The sequence below is a fragment of the Clinocottus analis genome, unplaced genomic scaffold, assembly GCF_023055335.1.
Source record: "Clinocottus analis isolate CAN_PGR_092001 unplaced genomic scaffold, fCliAna1.0.p SCAF_8, whole genome shotgun sequence".
Taxonomy (NCBI): Eukaryota; Metazoa; Chordata; class Actinopteri; order Perciformes; family Cottidae; genus Clinocottus; species Clinocottus analis.
The window spans coordinates 1,555,143-1,575,142 of NW_027176240.1; the positions used below are offsets into that span (position 1 = coordinate 1,555,143).

General features: G+C 43.0%; 1 protein-coding gene across 5 annotated transcripts in view; it reads right to left on the reverse strand.

The window, feature by feature from the left end:
* Nucleotides 1-20,000, reverse strand: part of LOC137779518 (echinoderm microtubule-associated protein-like 6) — a 59,814-nt gene that overhangs the window by 25,653 nt on the left and 14,161 nt on the right. For all 5 annotated transcript variants that reach the window (XM_068567337.1, XM_068567335.1, XM_068567336.1 and 2 more), the window contains exons 2-14: nucleotides 19,335-19,494; nucleotides 16,042-16,140; nucleotides 15,863-15,931; nucleotides 14,423-14,608; nucleotides 13,778-13,913; nucleotides 9,053-9,126; nucleotides 7,970-8,097; nucleotides 6,528-6,665; nucleotides 5,589-5,730; nucleotides 5,366-5,480; nucleotides 3,998-4,210; nucleotides 3,729-3,896; nucleotides 3,519-3,625 (exon numbers count right to left, since the gene is read on the reverse strand). In XM_068567337.1, coding sequence (XP_068423438.1) covers nucleotides 3,519-3,625; nucleotides 3,729-3,896; nucleotides 3,998-4,210; nucleotides 5,366-5,480; nucleotides 5,589-5,730; nucleotides 6,528-6,665; nucleotides 7,970-8,097; nucleotides 9,053-9,126; nucleotides 13,778-13,913; nucleotides 14,423-14,608; nucleotides 15,863-15,931; nucleotides 16,042-16,140; nucleotides 19,335-19,494 — 1,735 coding nt within the window. The remainder of the gene's footprint in view (nucleotides 1-3,518; nucleotides 3,626-3,728; nucleotides 3,897-3,997; nucleotides 4,211-5,365; nucleotides 5,481-5,588; nucleotides 5,731-6,527; nucleotides 6,666-7,969; nucleotides 8,098-9,052; nucleotides 9,127-13,777; nucleotides 13,914-14,422; nucleotides 14,609-15,862; nucleotides 15,932-16,041; nucleotides 16,141-19,334; nucleotides 19,495-20,000) is intronic.

The following is a 20,000-nucleotide window of genomic DNA, read 5'->3' on the forward strand; positions in this document are numbered from 1 at the left end:
ACCGGCAAACGTCATGATTATTTAGCTATTTTAAAGACAGTATAGTTAAAAAATCTTAACATTTGTCCTGATGGTGAAGCCCGATTAAAATCACAAAGGTTCATCCTCTGGGGAGCAGGAACAAAGGTGGGAAATATCCCTGCAAACGCCCAGTACATTTTGAAATCCTCCCGTGTACATTTTAATACCCAGCATGCCCAATTCAGACAATGTTTTGGCATAAAATACGTATTTTTTTTTCTCCATTTTTGACTGAAACTCCTTCCTAACAGACCAAGACTTTGTTTTATTGTGATTTTTGTTGCAGATTCTGATTCTTTAGGTCCTAATCTTTCCAAAAAGGTGTCTTATTGACGCTCCAGGAGGCTTTTTGGGGGAATCCAGAGTTTTCAACGGGTTAACTCCTTTAGGCAACGTTCAAACTATAAAGCTACAAAGCTACAAAGTGTTGCCACCTTGACGGGAACTGTTCAACAGCAAGAATACGTTTTGAGGAAGAACAGATGCGAATTGTGGGAAGAGAGAAAGGGAATAAAAATCATGTAAATTGGTCTTTAAGAAAAAAAAAAGGTGAAACCAGAGAAAAAAATTGTGTTTATAGCGCGACAAATCCGTCGATGTGAGAACACAAGATTGCTGCTTGAAAGCTGCAGTTGAGTCATAACTCAACTGTGAAAATCTGAACACACAGACGTGACTTTCAGAATTATCATATATCTCACGTCTCAAAAGTCTGCCGTGAATCGACGTCCTCAAAAAACTTCGCGTTTGATCATCCGCCCAAAAAAGAAGCAAGACGAAGTATTACCAGCTAACGACAAAATGGCCGTCGCTTTATCGCATTTTATTCAACGTTATACCGAGTCCCACGATGTCCCATCGACATGGCGAGGACTTTTACTTCATTTTATCAAGAAAGGGAAATGTTAGTCGGCGTATCGTCTCAATCGTCGATAAACAAACTCGACATCAGACGTTTCTTCGCTCCTCTTCATCGGTCGGAGAACAAACCGGACGCAGTCTGCAGTGTTCTCTCGCCGTCGGCGGAGAATACGCCCGCTCGTTTTTTTAAATGCAAATGATTCTGTCGAGGGGTGAGTCGGCGTGTTTCAGCCGTCTGAGAGTTTCCACAGGGAGAGAGAGACATTGTTCCCTGGAGGTTGTTTTTTTGGGGGGGGAACTGGCAGCGCTCTCTGCTTTCATGCTGCTTTCCATTTTAGAAAAGCTGCATATTTTTCACTGTGTCTGGAATCTGAGACTGTTTTCTCCTCGCAGTAACATCTCCTCAAAGGAAACAAAATGGTGGACGCGCCTCTGCTTCTAGGTGCTCGCGAGACACTCGACTCCTCCCTGTTTCACCTTTTACTTTGATGAGATTTTTAAAAAAAAGTACAATATGATGAGTCGGTGGGAGCTAAACACTAAACAAACAAAAAAAACTGAAACAAGACTAAGAGTCTGCAGGTGTAATCATCATATTTGGACATATTTTGGATAAAAAATGTTCTTGATGACGGTGTTGGATGAAAGGTCAAAGGCTAACGTATTGGAATTTTAAGTCCCAGCATGCCCCATTCAGACAATCTTTGGGTTAAAATATGTAATTTTTCTATTTTTGAACCGAACAACACAGTTTTTTGAATGAAACTCCTTCCTCACAGACCAAGACTTTGTTTTATTGTGATTTTTGTTGCAGATTCTGATTCTTTAGGTCCTAATCTTTCCAAAAAGGTGTCTTATTGACGCTCCAGGAGGCTTTTTTAGGGAATCTGGCTCATATCATGCTGGATGTTCATAGTTACCATCAAAATATCTTTTTTTTTTGCAGATATACATTTTTTTCACAAGACTTTGCTGAACAAATACATACAATAAACACAAGTATTGGAATTAATTTGCGGCTCCTAAGATGACTCAAACACAGGAGAAAAAGAGGTGTGGAGACAAAACTGGTTCCACAGTTTTCAACGGGTTAAATAAAGTTATTACATTTCATCCTGAGGGGAACATGAACGTCAGAATTGCAATTTATCCCCAACCGTCCAATATACTTGTTGAAAAACAAGCTGTATCTGACACGGTGGAGACATGAAATGAGAAGACATGAGCGTCTCGTGACGATTCATCCGATTGGTGTCGAGAAATGTAATTAAAAATGTCAACCTTGGTTTTTCAACGTAGGGGGATTAACTGTGGGGACCACGAACGACTCAGCAAATCTGTTGAATAGTTGAGATATTTCAAATCGGACGGCGAAAAACTAAAAGAGGGGGAGGAGGAAACTGAAGAGAGCGAGGAAGGAAGGAAGGATGTAAAAAGAAAAGAAGGAAAAGACAGCAGGGCAAGGATGAGGGATTACAATAAAGGAAATAATAACGCATGTTTCCTCGCTCTTTCCAATTAAACTTTGGAGCAACACACACACACACACACACACACACACACACACACACACACACACACACACTTTCAGCTCTATCTCCAAACAGCACATTGTTGCAGCTCTGGCGGCGCCCCGGTGAACGCCGTCGTCACGGGGACGCGCGCCAGGCAGCGGCTGGCTTTTGGAGATAAGGCGTGTTTTAGGATCGCTATGGCAACTGCACGGAGCGAGGTGGCTGAAACGAGAACGAGGAGCCGAGAGAGCTGCAGCCGCTGAAACGCTTCTACGCCTGCAAACGCTGCTCTGGGAAACCACTTCGGAGCAGCTGAGGGTTCAACGCCGTGCTCACTGCCTTGCTCAGGGCCTTGCTCCCTTGCTCGGTGCCTTGCTCAACGCCTTGGTCACTGCCTTGTTCTCTTGCTCAGTCCCTTGTTACCTTTGCTCAGTTCCTTTGCTCAGTTCCTCGCTCAGTGCCTTGCCCCCTTGCTCAATGCCTTGCTCCCTTGCTCAGTGCCTTGCTCCCTTGCTCAGTGCCTTGCTCCCTTGCTCAGTGCCTTGCTCCCTTGCTCAGTGCCTTGCTCCCTTGCTCAGTGCCTTGTTACCTTGCTCAGTGCCTTGCTCCCTTGCTCAGTGCCTTGTTACCTTGCTCAGTGCCTTGCTCAGTGCCTTGCTCCCTTGCTCAGTGCCTTGTTCCCTTGCTCAGTGCCTTGTTACCTTGCTCAGTGCCTTGCTCCCTTGCTCAGTGCCTTGTTACCTTGCTCAGTGCCTTGTTACCTTGCTCAGTGCCTTGCTCCCTTGCTCAGTGCCTTGCTCCCTTGCTCAGTGCTTTGTCCCCTTGCTCAGTGCCTTGTTACCTTGCTCAGTGCCTTGCTCCCTTGCTCAGTGCCTTGCTCCCTTGCTCAGTGCCTTGTTACCTTGATTAGTGCCTTGCTCCGTGCCTTGCTCCCTTGCTCAGTGCCTTGCTCCCTTCCTCAGTGCCTTGCTCCCTTGCTCAGTGCCTTGCTCCCTTCCTCAGTGCCTTGTTCCCTTGCTCAGTGCTTTGCTCCCTTGCTCAGTGCCTTGTTACCTTGATTAGTGCCTCGCTCAGTGCCTTGCTCCATTCCTCAGTGCCTTGCTCCCTTGCTCAGCGTCGTACCTGTCTGTCATAGTTGATCTGCGTTTCCTGCTCGATGTCGGAGTCGAGCTCCGGGACATCAGACACGTCGCTGTCCGACTCCTCGCTGTTGGAGTCCCCGTGAGCGTCTGCAGAGGAGAAAACACAAAAACATGTCGTCACACAGCAGAGCTCCGTTGTTGGTTTAATCCAGCGTCTAAACCCTCAGCTCTTCCCGGGTTCCCCCCTCACCCGGCACGTTGGCGTCCGGTCCTCCGTTCATGACCGACTCCGGCAGAAACCTCCACTGAAAGAGGGCGTGGTCGGCCCCGCCCGTGGTCAGCACCCACTGCAGGTCATGTGACCAGCGGACGTTGGTCACGTGGGCCGAGTGGCCGATGTACTTCTTGAATTTCGCTCCTTGGAGAAACAGAGAGAGAGAGAATAGAGGACTGGTGTTTAACGACAAGCCGGAGAGAAGAAAGCATGAAAGACCCAGAAATGAAGGAAAGGAAAGAGACCTTTCCTCAGACACGGGAAGCGGTAGAGCTTCACGAGGCCGAGGTCGTCCCCGGTCACCAGCACGGCGGCGGCGTGGTTGGCGTCCACCGCGTTGATCTCGGTTAGATTCGAGTATTTGGGCCAGATGCCGCTGACCTCTGAGCCCAGGACGCAACTCCAGGACGCCCAGCGCTGACCTTTGACCTCCTCCTTACTGACGATCGGCTTCCCCACTGCAGGAGAGGAGAAAGAAAACAGACATAATCAACTTTTTTTCATTCCTGCAGCATTTTGCAGTTGATGCTAATTATAGCAAACAGCACAGTTGCACAATTTTTAAATCAATGATAATCGTTTGTGACAGACAGAAGCGAGAAAAAGGAAACGTGAGGACGTTGCAGATTTTTATCTTCCACGCTGGAAGAGCTTTTTGTGTTGGAAAATCTTCGGAGAGACAGATTGTTCAGACATCATGCTAAGATGATATCTAAAAAAAAACCTCCCCTTGAATTTAATGGATTTCTTCATTTTTATATTGCAGAGAGAAACGTTGCAGACATGAGCTGGGATTTAAAGACTCACCTAACTGGTTACATTTAAATATCTTAAAACCTAAGATAATATACAATATATACAAATATATTGTATATTATCTTGAAATATTATGCTTTTTTCTTTGTAAAATAATGAGCATTTTCCATAAGTTTAGCTTCAAGTACTTTAAAACAAAAACACTGATAAGATAACATAAAATAAGGTAATCCTGGGGAAATTGCAGGATTACAGCAGCAGACAATAAAGTGCACAGAGAAACATAGTAAACTAAATACAAGTAATATAAATAAACAGCAAAACAGTAATTAAACCAGTAAAGATTCTACAAAAGCGGTATTATATATACAGATAGAATAAAATCTACACTGTAAAAAACGCCTGTGAAATTTACTTTGTTTGTGAGCAGTAACCTACTGTAAACTTTTTCCCATTAAAATACTGTGTATTCATTTTAATATTACAGTATTCAAAGCTTTACTGTAAAAAGAAAAGTTATAAAAACACAGTAGTGCTGTGGTAAAATCACAGTAACCAAGAATCCACTTTAAAAACATATAATTGCACCCAAAAATGACTGTATGAATGACAATGACATTAAAAAATGTACTGTAGTTATATGCTGTGTTTTTTTTTCAGCAAGTTACTTGTCATTGGCTGCCAGTTTATAACTGTTAATTTCACAGTGCATTTTTTACAGTGTATTTATAGTGCACCAGTTGAAGTAACACAAATCTATTTATATTGCACCAGTTGAAGTGATGATGCACATTGTTGCCCTACAATATGAAACACTCTCTTCATAATTAGAGCAACGCTGGACTGCAGGGACTCACTGGGCATTCGGTAGAAGAGGCGATCGCCGGCTCCGTCGTTGGTCTGCAGGATTTTGCTGTCCAGAGACCAGTCCAGGTGTGTGATGAAACTGGCTGAATTACAGCATTCTCCTACCTTCAGTCAGACACACCGACAGAGGAGTTATTTACACATGCAGGTGTTAAAGTACACACTAAGAGAAGTTCTTCATGTGAGAGTAAAATGGTGCCTCCACCGCTATACCTTCTTGTATCTCTGGGCGACGGCGTAGATGTCCACGAGTCCGTCGTTGGAGCCGACAGCGAGGTACGCCGCGTCCGGGGAAAACTTCATCTCGTGGATCACCTCCTTCCTGTCTTTGATGTGGACGACCTCCGTCATGTCTCTGAGGAGGACGTAGGAAAAAACGCTTCGTTCACGCCACGTTACGAACAAAGCAACTAGAGATTTGAATTCAGAACCTTAGAGATAGAGTAAGGGGTCTTAGAGATAAGGTAAGGGGCCTAAGAGATAGGGTAAAGGGCCTAAGAGATTGGGTAAGGAGCCTTAGAGATAGGGTAAGGGGTCTTAGAGATAGGGTAAAGGGCCTAAGAGATAGGGTAAGGAGCCTTAGAGATAGGGTAAGGAGCCTTAGAGATAGGGTAAGGGGCCTTAGAGATAGGGTAAGTGGTCTTAGAGATAAGGTAAGGGGCCTAAGAGATAGGGTAAAGGGCCGAAGAGATAGGGTAAGGAGCATTAGAGATAGGGTAAGGAGCCTTAGAGATAGAGTAAGGAGCCTTAGAGATAGGGTAAGGAATCTTAAAGATAGGGTAAGGAGCCTTAGAGATAGATTAAGGAGCCTTAGAGATTGGGTAAGGAGCCTTAGAGATAGGGTAAGGAATCTTAAAGATAGGGTAAGGAGCCTTAGAGATAGGGTAAGGAGCCTTAGAGATAGGGTAAGGAATCTTAAAGATAGGGTAAGGAGCCTTAGAGATAGGGTAAGGAGCCTTAGAGATAGGGTAAGGAATCTTAAAGATAGGGTAAGGAGCCTTAGAGATAGGGTAAGGAGCCTTAGAGATAGGGTAAGAAGCCTTAGCGACTGAAAATGGATGGATGGATGATTTGTGTGTGTGTGTGCGTGCGTGTGTGTGTGTGTGTGTGTGTGTGCGTGTGCGTGCGTGTGCGTGCGTGTGCGTGTGCTACCTGACTCTCAGCACAGTGAAGGATCCGTCCTTCATGCCCAGAGCCAGCTGGTATCCGTCCACGCTGAACGCCACGCTCCGCACCGCCTCCTCCATGTTGCAGCGAGCGATGAGGGCGTGATCAGCCAGACTCCACAGCCTGACACACACACACACACACACACGCACACGCACACGCACAGGTTTATTAAAATAGGATACACCACTAATGCTATAAATAAGACGCAGGGATTCAGGGCAGGGGGCTGCTTGGTGGGAGTGTGTTGTTACGGGTGAGACATTGAAACAGCATCCAGTTTGAGCAACAGATTGGTGTTTAAAGGACTCATCAGACCACTAAACATACGGTTTGTAATACCTGAAACAACATGATTGAACATCTCTGGTGTGCAAACTCCCAGAAAGAAACACTGGATTCTCAGCTTGTATGCATGTCAGAATAACGGTCCGATCAAGGTGGGCTTGCACTGGTTTTTGTCTTTTTGCCTCGACTTTTTTACAACAATGGCGGACGAGTCGCAAAACGTCCTCATTTTGCAGCTGAACACTGAGCTTAAATATGAAAACACTCGAGGCGAGAACGAGGCGACGCAGCGACAGACTCCTGATCCAGCATTGTCACTTTTTGACGAGAATCAAATGAGGAAAGCGTGTCAGCATCTTTCTCTGTCTCCACCGCATATCAGCCGTGTTCAGCTGACTGTGTGTGTGTGTGTGTGTGTGTGTGTGTGTGTGTGTGTGTGTGTGTGTGTGTGTGTGTGTGTTCATACATAATTGGTCCCCGGGGAATCTCAGCAAACAGCGAGAACAGATGCTGGAGACGAGCAGAAACTGTCACAATTTAAGTCAGTGGGTTCTCAAACTGTGGGGCGCGACCCTCTAGTGGGGCGTGGAGGTATTACAGGTTTTTATTTTTTTATTTTAAGAATCCTTTATTAATCCCACAGTGGGGGGATTATTCTCTGTATGTCACCATCATTAGTAATGAAGGATCTTTGTGCTGCTGTGAAGCTCTGTGGCTTCAGTGCCTTGCTCAAGGACACTTCAACATTAAGCTATGGGGAGAAAACATCATCTTTTTTGCCAAATATGAGTAATTGTTTGCACATATATAACTTTATTTCCATTGTTTTAACAGAGTAATTGCACATATTATTAGTTTTTGTCACATGGCGTAATCTGGTTTACTTGAAAGGGATTTTAATTTCCTTTAGTCTATTAATTAAAAAAGCCAAATGGAGGCGTCTCAAAAAGCTGCATCATTTTGTTCCCATGTTGTCGGGGCGGTGGGGCGCGAACATTTTGCTTCCTCCTAAGTGGGGCGTGACAGAAAAAGTTTGAGAACCGCTGCTTTAAATCAACTCAAACCAGTCGATGACATCACGTGTGTGAGTGTGTGTGAGTGTGTGTGTGTGTGTGAGTCGTGGGCGTCGGCGCGCTGACCTGACGGAGCGGTCGTCGCTGCCGGTGACGGCCAGAGGTTTTTTGGGGTGAACGTCCAGCGCCCAGAGCTCGCCCTCGCCGTGGCCCTGCATGATGAGCAGCGGCTTGTCCCGATCCCTCACCATCACCTGGAGGCGGGCAGAAAGACGCCATTTTTAACCGAAGATACTTCGAACCTCGACTCTCACGTCGAGGCTAAATTGTGTCTGAATACCTGTAGTACTCTAGTACTAGTACAAGTAGGAGTACTTCTACTTACTTGCTTCACAAATTCAGATTTCTACAGGAAAAACATGTGAAGAGTCCGTACAAAATGATGTTTTGTTGTTAATTAAACTACACAACAGTGTATATGAGTGCAGATGAAATTAATAATCTGTCAATTAATCGACAGAAAATGAATAGCAGACTATTTTTCATCAAATTATTGTCTGTATTATTGTATATGAAGCAACCGAGCAGGATGTAAAGTAATTGAGCTCTTAACCAACTGCAACATTAAAGTGTTGCACACATCAATCATTTTAATTCAATAATATAATATATATATATATATCACCCTGAAATGAGCGATTCTGCATCATGAGTCCTGAAAATGTCATTTTTAACGCAGGACTTTTACTTCTTACGTTACATAATACTACATTGCTTGTCTATTGTCTGATTTACTTGCTAACCTCATTACTGTGAATGCTCGTAGGGCAAAAATAAAACCCACCTCTGCAACGCCTTGGAGTTAATTTATGAAGATCTTTCTCCAGCTGGACTTACAAACACACAACGAGTGTGTATGTGGCAATAAAAGAGGTGATTAAAGAGGAATCCTCTTCAGTTTTCTGTGGGAATTTCGATATTTAAGATTAATTTGAGGCCTTTTCTTCTGCAGCTTGCTCTTATACTTGGCGGTCTCTCTCTCTCTTGGGTTTAGTTCATCTTGAATACAATACCGCTGACCGGGTATCACACGATGCAGTGAGGTTAGCCAGCGTTTAGCTCGCCAAAATAAAAGCGTCTCTGCAGGGAGGAAACAACAGGAGGGGGGGGAGTGTGTTTTTGTTCCCTTTCTTTTGTCGTTTGTCTCACCTCGAAGATCTCGCTGTCTTGAGTTCCCGCCAGGATGCGGTCGGCTCGCCAGCAGACGCTGCGAATAGACAGTCCTGCAGGAGGAGGAGGAGGAAGAGGAGGAAGAGGATTAGCACTGTTTTTTACAAGTCAAAGGCTAACGTGAGGCTTTTAAAGAACTGCACCAGGGTCCCATAAACAACAAGGCTGTAAAGGACAACTTGGTTATAGAAACCGTCCTTTTTAAGACGTTTAAAAGCTTCAGAATTCACCGGAGAGGGATTATTAACTGTCACTTCTTGTGCTGTAACGCAAATTGGTAACACATCTTAAGCTCGTGTTAGCCACAGACTTTGTTTCAGGCATCTTATGAACTCAGAGGTGTAAGATGCTGACGGAGGTAAACACAGTTTACCTGAGGGAACGTCTGATGTCGTCACACTTACCCTGAGCCCAAAGCGACTAATAGTGACTAATTGTCTAATATTAGCAGTAATTTGGGGGGTTTTGTGCAACAGTTCAAACCCCAACGTCACTACTTACTAATGCAATTCTTCACATTATTCAAAGAAAAGCAGGAAATATGAACTCCTTGATGAATGAACGTCACGGTGTTGGGTGGCTTCCTGTTTTATTTTGTAGTTTATCCTCCGTGTCTCCGGACTTCCTGCCCCCCGTGTGCCTTGTTCCTTATTGTGCGTTTGTGTCCCCTAACTGTCGTCACCTGTGCTTCCTCGTTGCTCCCACCTGCGTCTCGTTACCTTTAGCCCTGGTTGTCTCCTGTCCCCTCGCCGGGTTGTACTGAGTATCCTGATCCAGTTCCTGCTTTTTTTCTTCCGTTTCGTTGGTCTGGTCTGTTTTTGAGAACCCTTTTCCTATTTTTTAGGTTGGAATTAAATATTCTTCATACGATTGTCTGCATTTGGGTCGTTCCTTCCTCCGTCATGTGACACTGAACCAATCGTTTCAGCCGTCTGGTCCTTCAATTCACAACAAAAACCTCCAATTTTCTAAACTCTTCATCCAGTTCATACTTGACTTTTCTTTTCCTGTGACTTTGCACCTCCACTCCTCGACATCTTGGAGAGATAATTGTACTTTTTTCCTTATCGAAAGGAAAATAAATAGTTTATTATCACTTCAGAAGGAGGCAGTCAATGAGGGAAAGATGTTTAACTTTTGCCAACCAAAGCAAGAGGAAGTCACTTCTTCTTCTTCCTCTTCTTCCTCCTCCGTCTGTTCTATCCTCTTCGTCACACTCCTGCTCCCCCGGCATTTTTCAAATTTAATTAGCGGAGCCGTTCGGCTTCACAATTCGAGCGTCTGGCGCGATAACCGTGTGAGGTTTCCCTGTAACTTGGTTATAACCTCGTCCCTGCAGATTCACCAGCCAAAGCATCCTGATAGCAGACGAGTTCATGAGGTAATTTGAAGGACTTGCAGATGTAAGAAGTAAAAAGTATTTCTGAAGCGTTAACAGCCGCCAGAAGAAAACTTCACCTTAACAAATCGCTGCTCAACACCCTCCAGAGGAAAGAAATGTGAGGAAAATAGTTATCATGTCTCGCTTTCACTTCACTTTGACGCCTTCGCTTTTGATTTATTATGCCTGGTTGTTCGGCTCCTCTGAGCTTTTTAATGTTTACTCTCATGTCGCTCGTTCTCGTCTGTCAGCGTCTGAATAAATGATGCGTTTCTTGTCTGCTTTGAATACGGCTGCAGAAGAGGAATCCAGATATTAGTCGTCCAAATTTAAATCAGCCTTTAAAGGGTAAAAACTGGAAAAGCTATTTTCTGTACAGCTTAAATTCTGTTGGGCTCATTTTTCTTAATTTTTATCAAGTGCCTCAATGAAACTTTATCTCTGGTGAAAGTAGACTTCAACAATATGAAATAACATAGAATATATTTTAAATTAAAGTAATTTAAAGTATCGCACACTATCAGTCATTAAGGAGACAGAGATGAAGAAAACACAAAGATCTTCAAGTGAGCTGCTAATTTTGCTTTTACACAATATGGAAACTCACTTTTTTCTTCAGATTATTACAGACATGAAGTACATAACAACACAATTATGTTAAATATGTTAGGAGAATAAGAGTTAAAGTGATTTAAAAGACGTTCTCTTGGAATATTATACAATATTAAGCTTTTTTATACTCGCACAGTAAACCTTTGCACATTTCTTCTCTTACAAACTTTGATGCTGTTTTATTTAAATTAAGATATATTTCATATTACGTCTTTTCTTTTTCATTCAAATGATTTTATTCAAGTGTCTCTTACTATACTGTTCTTGTTGTTTATTATCACACTAAAGCAGATTCCTCGTCTGTGAAAACCTACTTGTCAAAACACTAGATTTGAATTAGATTCTGATGTTTTTAATCACAAATAAACAAATAAAAAAACATCAAAGTCAGAGGAATTCATCCACTGGGAATCATAAATACTTAATCCATCAAAAAGTAGTTTTTTCAGACTTTTCCTGATAACAGGACCAAAACTTGTCTTATAGATTTTAATATTTCACCTTCAGAGAGGAAAAATAAACTTAAATAACCTTTTCTGTTCTTAACCTATGTTAACCTTTTGAAAACTGTGTGCAAAAATCCTCCCGCTCCCATTTTAAGTCCCAGCATGCCCCATTCAGACAATCTTTTGGCATAAAATACGTAATATTTTTCCATTTTTGAACCGAACGACACAGTTTCTTGACTGAAACTCCTTCCTAACAGGACAAGACTTTGTTTTATTGTGATTTTTGTTGCAGGTTCTGATTCTTTAGGTCCTAATCTTTCCAAAAAGGTGTCTTATTGACGCTCCAGGAGGCTTTTGGGGGGAATCTGGCTCATATCATGCTGGATGATTATAGTTATGATCAAAATATCTTTTAAAAGTGATTTTTTTTGAAAATATACATTTTTTTCCCAAGACTTTGCTGAACAAATACATACAATAAACACAAGTATTGTAATTAATTTGCGGTTCCTACAACGACTCAAACACAGGAGAAAAGAGGTCTGGAGACAAATTTGGTTCGTCAGTTTTCACCGGGTTAAACCTCCGTCAAAGCCCTTAAAGGAGCTTCCACTTTCTCCAGAACGAGGTCATTGCCAACAGCTGGAAACAGAGAAGACAAAACTTTTACCTTCAGAAGGAGGAGACATAAAAAGGAGGCCGGGGGCTTCATGGTGCACCCCCGCAGCTTTTTTTTATGAAAAGAAATAGCATCTCTATCGTCGTCACTAAGGAGTTCAAACGTTCGCCACCTCTGGGTTTTTTCAGCTTCGTCACCTTCTCCTGCTGGAGACAAACTTTTTTACGCCTCTGCTCGCCTGAAAAACTTCTCCTCAAAGACGGAAAATCAGGTTATTTTTCTTGACAGCCGAACGTCATGAATGTCTTTACGGGAGAAAGAGAAAGACTGAAGTGGAGGATTCGAGCCTCCACCTCCTCCTCAGACTGAAGCGTCACAACCTTCAGCCGACAAAAGAGTCTTCCTTTACAAAGTGACCTTTTCTCTTCTCTCTATTCTTCTGCGGCGAGGAGGATTATGGGTAAAAAAGTCTGCCTTTAGAAAAGGAGATGAAGTGATATTTAACTTCAGTGGGTTCATTTAGCTTAATCGAGGTTTGAAGGGAAAGGTGTATATAGCCAGTCAGAGAGATCGAAAGTCGAGTCTGTCTGTCCATCTCCACCGATGTTAACCTGCAATCTGTACCTGGATATCTTACTTTTGGTTAAGAAGTTAAGGACACACAGTAAAGATTGTTTATCTTCATGTGTTTATATAAACCTTTCAACTAACACGCGATATGGAAATTGGACGTTTTGGCTTCTATAAGTCTAAAACTAATGAGACATGTGACTTGATTTCCTTAATTAAAGAGTAACTTCACCCCTAAAGTCTAATCATCGCCTAATATTAGCGGGTTGAGACAGCGAGTCGACGAATAAACAGCCAGAGTGGGTGACAGCTAGCAGCTAGCCACCGTAGCTTAAATAATAGCGCTGAGGCATCGGGCGCTGAATTTAATGTGTTCGCTGTTTATCAGATGAAAAATGAGACGGCCCGTCCTCCTCCTCCGCCGCTAGGAGACGCGTTGCGGGGACGAGAAAACATCGAGAAAAGCCTTCAGTGTCTTGTTTCAATGCTCTCCATGTTCTGATGTAGCTGATGCTGTTGCAGCCTGTAAGCTAACCTCTAAGCTAACATCTAAGCTAACCTCTCCAGGAGCCGCCATTGTGGTGAAAACAAACTGTCGCTTCTTCGTGTCGTCTCACACGCACCTAGACGACGCCCTGTAGCTGCCGTTAGCTCCTCACAAACGTCTTACTTTTTTAAATATCTGCACCTTTAAAAACATCTTTGTTTTTAGTGAGCTAACGATAGACGTTCATGGATAAGTGGCCAAAAAAGGTTTTTTTTTTCAAAAATATGCTTACATGTTTGAACAAACCTGAGACTTTCCAGTGAAGTGGAAGACATCTTGTGTCTAGTATCTAAACTTTCACATTTAGACGGAGACAGCTGACGACTAACTATGCTAACTATGCTAACTATGCTGACGTTACTTATATTGGAATAATTAGAGCCAGTGAGAAGCTCGCTAGCACTAAAAAGCTAGCTCGGCATGTTCTCGTTGGTGCATGAACTTGGTCTTGCACATCGAAGCGTCCCCCCCTCTGCGCTGATGCATGCTGGGACTGCACGCCGGTGTTTAGCGCTGCTGTCTGTACCTTTGTAGCCCTGCTCGGCCTCCCGAAGGTCGATCTTGGTGATCGGCTTGAAGTCAGCGTCCCACAGCCGGATGCAGCCGTCTCTGCCTCCTGTTGCAAAACCCTCCTCACAGAAATACATGCTGAAGATACCAGCCTGCACACACACACACACACACACACACACACAGAGACATTTGAATCGTTTATGATACCGACACTTATTTTTCGATCAAAGCTTTGATAGTAGTTGATATAAATTATCTAATGTTTATGTCTGCCTTCAGAAACTAAGCAAATCAATATATTATTATTTTCCTTTTTACAGCAAATTTCCACTAAAAATAACCAGTAAAAAGTCTTAGGTAGAGAGTAAATATATTAAGTAGTAAAGAGCCTAACAATGAGGTGCAAATCCAAAATATGTCTCCAATAATTAACAAAGATGTTGATGCAGAAAAATGTTCAAAACCTCTCAATTTTTAATATTTTTTGCTATTTTCTCATCCAATTTACAGCATGACACTTTAAAACATCTTTTACATATTCTACTCTTAAAATAACACATGTTCAAAGCCTTTTTTGGGGCTACATTGAATAACAGCAACGCTTTCTTCTATATTTTTCGCCACAGCTGAATAACTTTGAGGTCAAAAGGTCGCTCACCCCGTGCGCCGCCTGAACCGTGCGTATCAGGTTGAGCAGCTTCCAGACGTAGATGTCCCCGTTGAGCGCCCCGGAGTACGTCAAGTCGTCCTTAGCGGACGCCACGCACAGGATGGTCTGCAGGTCGCCCGTCTTCCCAAAAATCCCCCTCTTTGGAGTGAGAGCGTTACCACACAGAGACCAGAACTAGAGAGAAAGAGAAAGAGAAAGAGAAAGAGAGGACACATGAGACCTTTACGGACAGCAATACGTGACTCTGCTGGATCCATCGGTCTTCTGCTTGAAGCGAAGGACGTTCTGTCACTCAGACAGAGGAGACCTTTACGTTCTTGCTCATTACAGCCGCGTTCAGACTCGACAGCACAATTACAAACAGATTGAGCGGCCATGAGAGCGCCGACACGCCGCAGAGCAAGAAAACATCTCAACCAAACACGTAGCTGCAAAAATAGCATGACAAAACGCGGCACATTTACATGCTAGTTAGCCAGTAGCTCACAGGAAGTTCACTCCATTTTTTTTTAGTCTAAATTTGGTGTTTGACAGGATGCATTCATCAACATCGGAAAAGAAGACGTCGGGGATTGAAGTGCAGCAGACTTTGAGACAACTGGCCAGATTTTTTGGTACCAAACTGGTGCAGGGAGGGAAAGCCGAGATGCTAAGCTAACCCAGCTAGGAGCTCAGGCTAATCCACTGCCGGGAGGTTTGTGAGTGTCCAGCCCACGTCTTCACTCCGTCGTGCTCAAAATATCAGTCAAAGTTTGACGGACATTATTTCCCTGATGTTGTACTTGTATTCTTTGAGATTAAGTTAAGATGTCCGCCACATTATTAAGCTAGATAATTGTCTTTGTCGCTGCTGTTTATGATGCTAACTCCAGAAATGCACTTCTGTTTTTGTGTTGTGCACTAATGTCTTTCTTGAGTTGCAAATGGGCTGAAACGGCACTTTGTTTTATGCATCCCTGTGTTGCACAAAGGCAATAAATGATCCTTGAATCCTTGAAAGTAATTACTCTCACATCTCAAGGCGCTAATCCGATTTAACGACCAGCGAACGGAAAAAAAAAAAGGAAGTCTTGACCCAGATATCTGCCGGCTATAGACTTAAACCCCAGAATTACAGTTCCCTCGGTGAGGAGAGGCGGAGGGTTATCAGTCATCAGAGATTGGATCCCAGACTGATCGCCGGCCCACATAATGTTCTCATTTTTACGGTTATGTGGCCGGCTAACGCGTAAAATGCTAACGCTTAAGAATTTAAACTGGGAGCGTCAGTTTTTAGTGTTTTCTTTCTGTTGTTTTTTTATGCTGTGTTTTTCTGTGTGAAGTTAAAGTGTTGAAGATGCCCAGACTCTATTTGTGTGTGTGTGTGTGTGTGTGTGTGTGTGTGTGTGTGTGTGTGTGTGTGTGTGTGTGTGTGTGTGTGTGTGTTACCTTGATGTGTTTGACTCCACAGCTCACCAGACGGTTCTGTTGAATCGGATCCCAGCTGACGTCGAAGATCTGGAGGACAGAAGAGATGTTAGCAAACATATGCAGTTTACAGAACACACACACACACACACACACACACACACACACACACACACACACACACACACACACACACACACCCTGTCGGAGTGTCCGGTGGCTGTAGCCAGGATCTTCCCTCTCTTCCACTCCCAGATACACAATGTGTTTTTGGCATCCAGGCCGACTGAGGCCAACCGCTACAAGAGAGAGAGAGAGAGAGAGAGAGAGAGAGAGAGAGAGAGAGAGAGAGAGAGAGAGAGAGAGAGAGAGAGAGAGAGAGGGAGAGAGAGATGCTTCAGGTCAGCAGTTACTTAGTTATTTTTACTTATGAAATATGTCTTTAATGTAAAATAAAACTTCCTAAACTATAACTGAGAGCTTTGAGCTCATGAAACACAATCATGAAAATCACACTGTAGTAAAAAAAAAGTTAAAATAAATCAATATAAAAGTTTAACTTAAAGCCGAAAAAAGTCGACAAAATAGAAACTTAATTTCATGAATTTAAGGCTTTGAGTTTATCATTCAGGATGTTTACTTCTGTCAATTTAAGCTAAGTTACAGTAATATTTTATCTAACAGCATCATCATGTTTCATACTGCAGCGCACACTGAACAGTAAATGTGAACAAATAACTTAAAGCCACTAATGGAACTTTATTTTTGTGTTGCCTCTGGCGGCCCCTGTGGACAAAAGAGGTAGTGTTTCAAAGCGGCAGTCGCTTTAGAAAACCTCTCGTTTTACTGCAGCGGGGTCTCGTTTACTCTGGTTTCATAACCAGTTAAAGCACTTTTAACTTGATTAAAGTGAAACAAAAGATTTATTCAACATTTTGTCGACTGACGTCACAGTTATGTGTTCTGAAAGTAAGCAATTTAAACTTAAAAGTCCCAAAATTGACTTCTTTCAGATTGGGTTAATAGTAAAAGAAACAAATTATGAGATTCAACGGTGTTTTGTTTTCCTGCATTCTCAAAACAAACAGAACTTTCTGACTTTGCAATTAATTTTAACAGCAGTTGAAGATTTAAAAAGCAAAATTCCTACTTTAAATGCTGATAATGTAGCTTTCTACGCCTTATTTCTGTTATACTGTAACCGAAACTTGTGATGTTTTCATGAACTAGAACAGCACATCCCACAACCCCTCATGTTACTTTCATTCATTATCATTTAAATAACCTATTTGGAGAAAAGGAGTTAGCCTCTTCCTCTGTTCTTCTTTTCTTATACGTGAAGACAAAGTTGGACCGAATCACATATTTAGCAGCTCTTGATTACATTTTACTTGAAGGGCAGCAGCGGTGCAGAAAGCAGAGTATAAAGTATTCAAGACTCTGAGGTATACGACTTAATTATAAATCATCTGCATCAAAGCCCGAGCGCTTGATTCATTATGCAGCTGGATTTATGATTGTTTTATTGATTCGGCGTTCGCTCTGATTTACTCGCGGCTGTTAAGTCATCGTGACCGAAGTCAAAAAAACTGCCGACGCAACGGCATTGTCTGGTTTTGTTTCATGTATTTTTTGACAGCGAGGCAGAAAGGAAACACAGCCGTCAGAGCCGGAGACAACACAACAACACAACAACACAACAACGCAACAACAACACAACCCCAAGCAGCTCACTGCTGGTTATGAAAGCCAGAGTTTCAACTGTGTTCTTCCTCAGCAACAATCTGGTTCACTGGATAACATTTAGAGACTTTTTACTGTAGTTTAAGCTTTTGGAAATCCTCCCGTTCCCATTTTAAGGCCCAGCATGCCCCATTCAGACAATCTTTTGACTTGAAGTACGTCATTTCTTTTCATTTTTGAACCGAATGACTCAGTTTTTTGACTGAAACTCCTTCCTAACAGACCAAGACTTTGTTTTATTGTGATTTTTGTTGCAGATTCTGATTCTTTAGGTCCTAATCTTTCCATAAAGGTGTCTTATTGACGCTCCAGGAGGCTTTTTTGGAGAATCTGGCTCATATCATGCTGGATGTTCATAGTTACGATCAAAATATCTTTTTAAAAGTGATTTTTTTGCAGATATACATTTTTTTCCCAAGCCTTTGCTGAACAAATACATACAATAAACACAAGTATTGGAATTAATTTGAGGCCTCACACACAGGGAAAAAGGAGGTCTGGAGACAAAATTGTTTCCACAGTTTTCACCGTGTTAAAATCTTTCTGCTCTTCACTTCGTGGATGTGTCTTTGACGTAAAGGTCACTTTCCTGAGGTTTATTTTGTTGGATGATTTAGTAGAAGTCTGCTGTTTTTCTGACCCGTCCGTGCACCTCGACCTTTGTTTCTCTGCTTCGGTTTGCCAGAGTCCGGTTTTGTGTTTTTACTTTTGATGTGAATTTGAGCGATGGAGGTCTGGAGCTAAACGCACAACGGGGACCTTGTCAGAAAAGATTTACAATCCGGGCATTTTGCTGATAGAGCGAACTTACAATGACGCAGAATTAATACGAATCATGTCATGAGGTCAAGAGCTGTCTGGTGCCGGGACAGCAAGAGGCTGCTATTCACTCTGTTATATCTACAGATATGTGAAAAAAATCATTTAAAAAGGCCCCGCTGTAGGTACCGTTAAAGGTGACTGTCCCTTTAAGAGCAGGTATCATTAAAGGTGACTGTCCCTTTAAGAGCAGGTATCGTTAAAGGTGACTGTCTCTTTAAGAGCAGGTATCGTTGAAGGTGACTGTCTCTTTAAGAGCAGGTATCATTAAAGGTGACTGTCTCTTTAAGAGAAGGTATCGTTAAAGGTGACTGTCCCTTTAAGAGCAGGTATTGTTAAAGGTGACTGTCCCTTTAAGAGCAGGTATCATTAAAGGTGACTGTCCCTTTAAGAGAAGGTATCGTTAAAGGTGACTGTCTCTTTAAGAGCAAGTATTGTTAAAGGTGACTGTCCCTTTAAGAGCAGGTATCTGTGTGTGTGTCTGTGTCTGTGTGTGTGTGTGTGTGTGTGTGTGTGTGTGTGTGTGTGTGTGTGTCTGTGTGTCTGTGTGTGTGTGTGTGTGTGTGTGTGTGTGTGTGTGTGTGTGTGTGTGTGTGTGTGTAAAGTAAAGTAAAGCACAATTCTTTTGTGACCTTTAGGTTGACACACGATTGTCCTTTAATGACAAAAAACATCTGTTGGATAGACACTTACACACACACACACACACACACACACACACACACACACACACACACACACACACACACACACACACACACACACACACACACACACAACCACAGCGGTCAGCCAGTTGAATAAGATCATTAATCTTGCTCAGTGTGTGCGTGAAGTGTGTCACCTCAAACATGAAACGTGCGTGTGTGCGTGTGTGCGTGTGTGTGTGTGTGTGTGTGTGTGTGTGTGTGTGTGTGTGTGCGTGCTTCACCTGTCCGTCCGCGCTGAACGCCAGGCAGGCGATGCCGTGTGTGTGTCCGTCCCGCAGCAGAGAGACGGTCTGCGCGGTGAAGGAGTCCCACACACACACGTAGGGATCCTTCCCCACCTGCCCCGTCGCCACCAGGGAGCGCTCCGGGTGCAACGCCAGGCTGAGGGCGACAGGACGGCGCACAACTTCAAGACAAACTCTGGCTTTTGTGTAATCAAACCACACAACAATATTATTTATTAGTCAATGTGACATATTGATAAATAAATGAGATACAAATAGAAAACAAGTTGCTTTTAAATCAACTCTCAGATGAAATCACACACTTTTTTTATCTTCGTCTTCCTCTTAATCTCTCGGAGGGTCAGAGTGTGTTCTCTTTTACAAAGAGACTATAAATACACTCACTGCTTAATGGCATCATTATCAACACACACACACACACACACACACACACACACACACATACACAGACAACCACCAGGATTCAGAATCGTTACACCTCTCCGCTTTGTTGATGGTGTAATGATACTGAATCCTGGTGATCGTGTGTGTGTGTGTGTGTGTGTGTGTGTGTGTGTGTGTGTGTGTGTGTGTGTGTGTGTGTGTGTGGTCACTGCTGTGACCTTGAAATCTCCCTCTTCACTTCAATGAAGAACAGATTTG